Source organism: Cryphonectria parasitica, assembly GCF_011745365.1.
Source record: "Cryphonectria parasitica EP155 unplaced genomic scaffold M406scaffold_4, whole genome shotgun sequence".
In the NCBI taxonomy this organism is placed as follows: Eukaryota; Fungi; Ascomycota; class Sordariomycetes; order Diaporthales; family Cryphonectriaceae; genus Cryphonectria; species Cryphonectria parasitica.
This window is the reverse complement of record NW_024468912.1, coordinates 2,375,464-2,385,106: the sequence shown is the minus strand read 5'-3', so window position 1 is coordinate 2,385,106 and position 9,643 is coordinate 2,375,464. Positions and strand designations below refer to the sequence as shown.

At 27.5% G+C, this 9,643-nt stretch overlaps 1 protein-coding gene across 1 annotated transcript; it reads right to left on the bottom strand.

Annotated features, from left to right (window-relative positions):
* Window positions 1-803: 803 nt before the first annotated feature.
* On the bottom strand, window positions 804-974 carry M406DRAFT_243332 (uncharacterized protein; the record flags this gene model as incomplete). Its single annotated transcript, XM_040916206.1, has 1 exon — window positions 804-974. A coding segment is annotated over one exon (171 nt), but the record flags the coding sequence as incomplete, so codon positions are not given.
* Window positions 975-9,643: the final 8,669 nt, after the last annotated feature.

Genomic DNA, 9,643 nt, shown 5'->3' with positions numbered 1-9,643 from the left:
TAAATAATATAGTATATAAATTCTAAAAAAATTAAGAAATTAATTCTATAAGAAGAAGATAAGATCTATTTATTTTGAAAAAATATTAAAATAATTAGATCTAGCAATAAACTTGATTATAAGAAGTTAGAATTATTCAAAATCTTATAATAAATCTTTCCAGTTAATTACAAATTAGCATTATCTTATAAAATAAGAATGCATTCAGTTTTTCATATCTTATTGCTGAAACTAGCAGTATAGAAAATACTTATAGATAATATAGCAGAAGTAGAGAATAATAAACTAGAGTATGAAGTGGAAAAGATTCTTAAGCATAAAAGCATAGATAGCATAAGAGAATATCTTATTAAATGAAAAGATTACTCAGCAAGCGAAAATTCGTGGAAATTATAGAGAAATGTTAAAAATGCTTAGAAAAAAATAGCTAAGTATTGGAAAAGGAAAGAAACTAGCACTTAGGATGATCACTCTGCTCCGAATCAAGACTCAGAAGCTTCAGAAATCTCATCTTCCAACTCAGAACAACCCTCTCAAGCATCAGAAGAACTTTCATTACCCTCAGCACTATTCACATCGCTTAAAAAGAAATAGTTTAATATACTATTAGGAGATTAGAAGAGCTCTTCCGAAACCAAAGCAGAAAAACTATTAAAAAGAGAATTAACAGGAATACAAGCCTGCTGCTCCCTTACCAGCTCCTCCGCTTCTATACAATCAAGCTTCTCAATTGTATTCAAACTACAGCGCACTGCATATACTATTTTCTCAGCTTATAGCTTGTGCTATTTCCGCAATCAGCATATCTTAGCTGTAGCACGCTCTAGCTTCTTTTCCGCATTATCAAGAGCAGCTTCAGCAGCGGAATACTGAGCTATAATCTTTTCTACTTGCAATAGCAATAAACTGTATATATTACAATTCCTATATTTGTGCTTAATGCACTTCATACAGCGTAACAAATTCTCCTTAGAAGCAAAATAATGAGCTTTGCAGCTTCTATAGAAGGAATAAGTTAGCATTTCAATATAATAAGAAAGAGCAATAAGCTAGAAAGAGATAGATTATTCTATCTTTTTATAACGAACTTTATCAATTCTGTTTATTATCCGGATTAGGAAAGCAAGATCATATACAGAAAACTTGCTAGAATATTTATAGAAGATTATTGAGAATAATAACTAATAAGAGAGAGATAATATTATAACTTATTCAATATACAGATTACAAGCAAATAAGAATCAAATATTATAACTCAACATTAGACAATCAACAAGAATTATACAACTTAGAATTAGAATTACAAGCTGCAATCAATTAGAAAAGAACTGAAGTAGTTAATAATCAATTCTTGCAGTTCAAGCAATGAACTGCAAAGATCAACTACTAACTCTTATAGTTTATACTGAAAAGCTGAATATATAAAGATGTATTCATTATTATTAGATAGATTTAGTATATAGCTTTTCAGTTATCAATCTAAGTATCAGATTACTCTTCTATTCTGATAGCTTCAAAAGCAGTAAATACTTGCACAATTACTCAGTTATATTTCTGTATTTAAAGCTTATACTTAGCACTGCTCTTTTTAGCATAAATTCTTTGTATACTTGGGAATCTTCGGATTGCTGCAGTGCTTATTACAGCAGAGCATACTTTTTGTACTATATAATTCAGTTTACTAAGAAATCTAAGAAGATTATTCTTATAGGAATTCATTTCAAAAAGAATACTCTTATCTAATATAAGCTTTCTCTATATAATTACTTGAAATATTAGAATAATTCTGATATGCATATTCAGAATACTAAGAATATATTTAATTTCTTTGCAAGCTTTAAAAAAGCTTTTAAAGAAATCTTTAGCAATTCCAATAAAGAATGTATTACAGCTTAGCAGCTTATAAATCTCAAGCAGACTAAATCAGCTTCTGCTTATATAATTAGATTTAAGTAATTCTTAGCAAGATTTCTATAGAAAGATAAGAATCTTATAGAATATTATTATAAGGAACTTAAGAATAATATTAAGAATAAAATCTTCAAGCAGAATTAGCTAGAGAACTTTGCAATATTCTCTAATCAAGCAATCTATATTAATAATTATTTATATAAATAATGAATAGAGAAATTCAAAAAGAAAGAAAGCTAGATTTGAAGATTTTTAGCTAATATAAGCAAGAAATTCTAATACAAAAATAGCAGTTGATATAGCAGTATAGCTTAGAGCAGTACTATGCATGCTAGTTTTATGAAACTCGATATAGCTAATAAGCAGTATAATAAGAAAAATAGCATTACTTGCTATAATTGCAATAAATAGAGATATATATTATATAACTGCTATTAACTTTAGAAAAACAAATAGCAATTAGTTCAGAAAGAATGCTAAGTAAATATTACTTAGTAATAGAAATCTAATCAACTAAGCAAAAATATTCCTTTAAAGCAAGTATCAAACTCTATTAATTATAGAAGTTTTAGCTGAATATTCTGTTATAATAATAACTGCTTAATATATTTTTCGAATAAGAAAAGCTTAGAATAGTTTTCTTAGAAATCTAAGCGCTATAAGCAGATAGCAATAGAAGAGCAAAGATATATGCTCAGCATAATTATAAGCAATAGCAACTCAAATTGCTCTAATATTACTGAATAAAGCATTTAAATGTTAAAAGAAGAATTTAGCAATAATATTCTTCATTATTCCTTATTATCTATACTAGATATTATAACTAAGAATATGAATAAGAAATAATATTCTCTTAGCTATTAGTATAAATATCTGAATAATATTGAAAATATCTTTTAAATAATAAAAGAATTAAGCTAAAGCAAGCGATCTAGCGATTCATTAGAATCTTTTATAAATAGCGAATTTAATAGCTTTATAAAAGTTCGGAAAGAAAGATTTCTCTTCAGTATTAAATAGAATAAGGAAATAATATGAATTAAGCATTTTATCTATGGAATAAAGCTAGAAAAGCTCTTTATTTATATTCTCTTGCAAAATATTAAAGTATAATAAGATAAAGATTCTTGAATCAGCTTACTTTACAATCTATACTACAAGCTAGCATAAATCTCTTATGCTTATTATAGCTGCAGAATGCATTTCTTGGAAAAGATGCAATATAAATAATTTTCTATTAGAGAACCAGAATAAATCCTTCAGATTATTAAGAAATAAGAGCTTTACTTCAGAAAAGTTCTTAACAAGCAGCATAATAATATATATATTAAGCTATTAGATAACTACTTTAAACAATATATAAATAAGAAAATAAAGTAGTAGCAATATAGAATAATACTTTATATAATTCATATTAATAATAAGATTTGTAACTAGTATTAATAGAAAAAAGATTAGAAATAATAATAATATAAGCAAAAGTAAGCTAAAAAGCTTGCTTAAGAAGTAGCAAAGCAAGCTTAGAAGAAGAATAAGTAGCTCTTAATAATCTTAAAAGGCTAGAATTGCTTATAAGAGAACTGCAGATAATTAAACTGAAATAATTCTTATATAAAGCTTTTAAAGCAAACTATGCTTATATTAAGCTTAATATATATATTTAAGAATATAAGTATAGCGCATTATTGAATAATAATACTTAAAGAAACTTTATATTCTTATATATTATTAATTAAGTATAATTATAATGGAAATAAAAGAAGTAGCTATATATTCTTAGTATTATAGAAGAATAATCTATTGCATACAACTAAGAAGTAATTAATAAGAAAACTAATTATCTATTTATCTTAATCTAAGAATATATAATCAGAGTTTTCTTTAATATTATAAATATAATATAGCATAAGCTGATTATAGAGCTTCTATAGCTCAAGAAGTATAATTCTCAAATTAATTAAATTACTAGCTAGATCTCATAAGAACAAGCTGTATCCAGAGAGATAGTTGCAATTAATAATGCAGAATGAAAGTTAGTTATTGAAGAATACTCGAGAAAAGAAGCTTTAAACAACTTCATATATACTTTCAAACTAGCAAAGCTAGCAGTTCAAGAAGAAGAATCTAGTAATAAACAGATTCAAATAGTGCTAGAGTGCTAACAGATTAGCAAAACAATGAAAGCGAAATTCTTAGCAAGTTGGTTCGCTCCGAAGCAATAAGGAAAAGCTTCAGAATGTAAATTGTAAATCTATACAAGAAAAACCTTGAAACTAGGCTCTTAAGCAGTCAGTTTAGCTTGGAGCGAATGCTTAAAGCTTCCAAAAATGCTATCAAAAACAACAAACGAAAAGAAGCATGCTTAATAATACCTACTGTTTCTTCAGATAGCAGAAACAGTATAGAAATCAGAATCAACACTTGCAAACATACTACGGAAATATTACAAATTCAAGAAATTATTCCAGAAAGAATTGAATACAGGATTGCTAGAATACAGCTTATATTGAATCAGAACTAGGGCGCCGTTGCCCTCAAAAGAAAAAGGAACAAACAGCTGCTGAAGCAATGAGCAAGAGCTCGTACAATCCAAGCATGCTTATACAGATAAGAATAGCAAACTAAGGCTATATGAGCGCAAGAACAGAATGAAAAATCTATCTTAGATCTATTCAAAGGATTCAAAATTGAAAAGAAGAGAAAGAATGCTTCATTTTTTTCCTATAGCTAAAGAATTTGAAAAGTAAGTAGTATTCTTTATATATATGAGAATCCTTGATTCACTATACTTTATATTTCATAAACTATTACTCTGGCTATTATAATAATTCTCTTTTAGCAATTTTCTTCCAAAGTTGTAATAAGTTTAATAGTATGCTAGATCTAATCAAAGAAAGATAAAGTAAAGAAATAAAGAATTTATTGCAAACTGCTAAAGGAAATACTGTAAACCAAACTATTCTTCTAATTCAACTCTTATATCTTTCTCTATTGCTTGAGCTATTATTCAAATCAATGCAGAAGTATTAGTATTCATCTTCAGTTCATTTATAATATAAGCATAATCTGAATAGATTCTAATGCTGATCTCTTCTTTATTCCTATCTGCTTTCAAACTCCGCTTAAGCAGTAGCAGCAGCAGCAGTTCTCTTCTGATTCTATATTCTTATTCAATAGATTCTTTCGCAGTTCGCTTTATATATATTCATCTTAATAGCATGATTGAACTCTATTCAGTTCGGAGAATCTACTGAAGGCCTAATAGGGTTAAGGCTATGAAGCTTATTCTATAGAAGTATATAAGGCTTCTGAGGTTTATTAGAAAAACTGAGAAGCATGATATTGCTGCTTCTCAGTTTCTAATGCAATAGAGCTTTGATAGTATATTCAGATCTAGCTATTTGCTGCATTAATAGATTGATTATTAATTTTAGATTAATAAGCATTTCTTGAGATAAGAAGGAGTAAGAATTAATAAAAGTTCTGAATAATCTCTCTCTCAGTTTACCTTGCCTTTCAATTCATCTTTTATATAACAACTTCTCCTTCTATTAATCTTCTCTTGCTTAGCTCTGCAATATGCTTAAGATATCTCGAATCATTATTAATGCTGTTTTCTTTTTGCATATAAATATCGCTTTTCAAGAGATTAATAAGATCTGAATCTAATTTTCTTTTTCAATTCCTTCTTCTCAGAGCAGCAACTATTACTAGCTCAAGAATATCTATATCAACTTTCTTAATATTATAAACTTTAATATTATTAAGAGAAATCTTAGCTTAATATATGCTTTTTGGAATATTCAAAGCGATATTATATTTTGAAACAACTTATTGCTAAGCTCTAATTTTGCTGCTTATTTTGCAAAGCTAAATAATAAGAATTCTATTAAACTGAATTCTATTGTAATATATAAAGCTGGTTGAAAGCTCTTTAGCAAGTATTTTATTTATATCTTCTCCTAATCTGAGCAAGTAAATTCTCTTCTTATTCAGTTCTATAATTAGCATAATCTAGTTCCTTGCAATTGCTGCTCTTGTTAGTATGCTACTATTTGTATGCTTATATAAGAGCAGCAGATTAATATTAACTAGCTTTTTCTAGAATACATCTCAATAAAGAGCTTCTTTAATAGGAAGTATAATAACTGTATTTATTATATAAAGTCTGAATATAATTATATTAAAAACTTTTCTTATATTAAAAAGTATAATATATAAATAAGATTTCTATTCTAATATTCTTAATCAGATTTAAGTATATATTAATCATTATTCTTCTTGCAGCATTAGCATTTGTTTTACTAATTGTCAGGGTAAAAAGGGCACACAAGTGAGGTGAAGGGGTGTGAGCTGCTCCCAAGCCGCTCTGTTGACGCTTCCATTCAAAGGGACTACTGAACCTATCTCCCTCCTCCTTTTTTTCGCTGCTGGACCTGTTGTTCCCCTTTCCCTTATGTACACAATTGGCCTGGACTAGATGGGATGACAATGGCCTGATGGCCACGCAGCATCGTACGAGAGCGCTGCTTCGGAGCGAAGCCCTCGCAGCAGCCCTGGACCGCCACCAGGGGTCGCAAGGGCCACCTATTTCCTTTGTGCGCATACAAGCCCTGACACTAATTTAGCTTTTAATATATAATTGAAATAGATTTTTAAGTTAATTTCAATACTAATATCAAGTATATTATTAAAGCTTAATATAAGCTTATATAGAATAAAAGTATTATATATAATCAAATCAAATAAGTTTCTCTTATATTAAGAAAATAATATCTATAGAATACTATAAGTCTTATAATCAATTATAATTACAATACTTAAGAAGATTATTACTAACTTTATCTATACAGATTAGTAAGAAGAATATTGCTTCTTCTGCTTCTAAGAAGAGAATATCTGAATCTGAGCAAGCAGCTCTACGATTTGTATCTTGCAGCAAGAATAAAAGCAAGAGCAAGGCTGTAGTAGAATCTTATATTGAGAAATAAGCTAAGTGTTATGACTCATCCAACATGCAGGTCACGAAACAGGTTACAAGCAACAAGAGCCAGGTGTTAAGAACCCAACGTTCTGACTAAACATTGATTATATAATCCAGGGTTAGGGTTACAACAGGGATGGATTACTGGATTATTAGGTGATCCAGTGAGCCTGGATCACCTGGATCAGTAGTGAGCCAAGGTGAGCCATACTGAAGAGCTGGATATATAACCGCGCGTTCATTACCATCAGGTGGATTCAGTACATAGCTCTTCAGTTGTCAATCTAAGTATTCAGTCTTATATACTGAGTAGCTTCAAAGGCAGTGAATACTTGCATTGCTTATCAGAACTTGTATAGTTCCGTATCTAAGAGCTTAATACTTTGATATCGCTCTTATTAGCATAAACTCTTCATATACTTAGGAATCTTCGGATTGCTGCAGTGCTCATTACACTAAGTTTGTTCAGTTTCAAGATTCTTTCTCTATTTTTAATAACAATTCTTCAGCAGATAATATAAATAATATAGATCTGAATAGAATAAAGAGAAAGCTATTGAATAATATTTATAGATATTCTGATAATGAGAATGATATATAAAAGTAAGAAGTTTCTATAGATTGCAGTATTTCTTTAATGCTTTGCATTTTTCATGCATTGCATTTCAATATACTGTAATTTTTGAATAATAAAAATAGTTTCAAAGCTAATCAATATACTCTGTGCTAAGTACTTTGAAATTTTTAGATAAGTTTATAGTATTCTATAATAAGTAATAGTAAACAATATTTCATTCCTTCTTTTCTAGCAAAATATATGAGATGAAATAGGAAAGATAAAAAGAAAATGTATTTTGCAAACAAAAAGGAAATATAAATAGAAAGAAATCAATCTTCTTTATAAGCTAGAAATGCTGATTTAGTTGGAATTGATATAAATATCTTACTTCTATTTGCTTTCTTCTATTCTTATTTCTTCTTCTCTGCTGCTTATATAAAATATTTACTATTATTAACTCTATTTCCATTCTCAGCATTATTATCCGCTTTAGTTGCTAAATTAATAATTTCTGAATCAGAACTGGTTTAGCTAGGTATAAGATTGTGCTTAATGATATCTGAAATCTAGAATGTGGCATTATTGCTTGAATCTGCTTTCTGAATTTTGAGAATATTATTATCTGGTTTCTCTTACTAGGAAGCTCTTATTAAATCCAGCTTTTCTGCTAATAGCTAGCTAGATTGAAGCTTGATATCTTCTTCTTAAAGTATGAGTATTTTGAGTTTCTAAATGCTATTCATATTCTGTATAAACTTTTTGAGATTAGTAGCTGAATATATACTTTTTAGCAAAACTTCGTTTGTAATCTTAAGCTTATAAGTATATTTATTTAAAATCTGAGCAATTAGATATGAATTCTTTTATTTATAAGAAATCTTAGTATTGTATAAATAGCTTATTTTCTAAATATAATTATAAATAAGCATAAGATTTCTAATATTTAGTTAAGATTTTCATATTAGATTCTGCATTTGATTTTTAGCTGCAATCTTTTAATAATATGCTTAAATAGCTTTAATTGCTTTCTGCATATTATCTTTCTTAGCTATAATCATTCTTAATTGCATTTCAAATGCTTTTTAAGAAGATTAGTTTTCAGTTTATATAAGAACTCTTTATATTAGGATTTTAGTTTCAATTAAGATAAGCAGCTTCTAATTGAAAATCAAATAGAAGAAGCTATATTCATATAACTAGCGAATTGTAATTCTTTTAGCGAAAAGTGCAAGTTTTAAGTATTGCTTTCATCTCTAGAGTTGAATATTAGCTAGCTTAGCAAGAGCATTTGCTAAGAAAAGATAATTAGCTTCTATTTATTCTTAAGTATAGAGATTATAACTAAAGATCTGAATAAGCAGGATCTTAAGAGCTCTAATAGTTTTAGCTATTTCAGTCTTATTTTCTGATTCTTTATTAATAGTAATTTTGAAAAAGCATTCGAATATAAGAATAATTTCTTTCAAAATGAACTTTCTCATTTCTGTAGCTATAGCTTTCTTAAGAAGTTTTACAAGCATATAGCTAATTAAATTATAGCAAGCTTTTGCAAGATATCTATAACTGCTATTCTCAGCTATATATTGAATATTAATATTAATTCTTATAAAGAGTTAATTTGAAAGGATTGGAATTACTTCTTTCTTTTATATCTTTGAATCGAATTTTGTATACTTCTTGCAATTCAAGATAGCATTAGCTATATCTATTCAGAGATCTCTCTAGTAGTAGAGTTGCTTAATATAAGCTATTATAAAATTTCAATCTTAATATTCAAACTTGGTATAATATTCTCTAATGATTTAGTAATAAAGATTAGAATTATTTATTACTTATCAGTATAGAAGTTTTGTATTAGTATAGCGCTATAGAATCTAATTAAATATTTGATGCTTTAATGCTTTTATTATAAAGTTCTTGCAATCTTTCTTAAAGAGTTTTAATAGAATAATTCTGTAATATAAGAACTCTGTATACTATTTCAACTATTCTATTTACTAAAAAGTTAAATTTAGCAGTAATACTAAATTAGCTTTATCTAAGTTTATACTATTAAGCTAAGCATTATACTAGTTCTCAATATTGCTATCTTTATCTTTCTTAAATAGTATTAAGTATAGAAATTAAGAAAGAGTATTAGCTATAGAATTCTTTAACTTGGAAATATATTTAATAGTAAAGTTGAATAT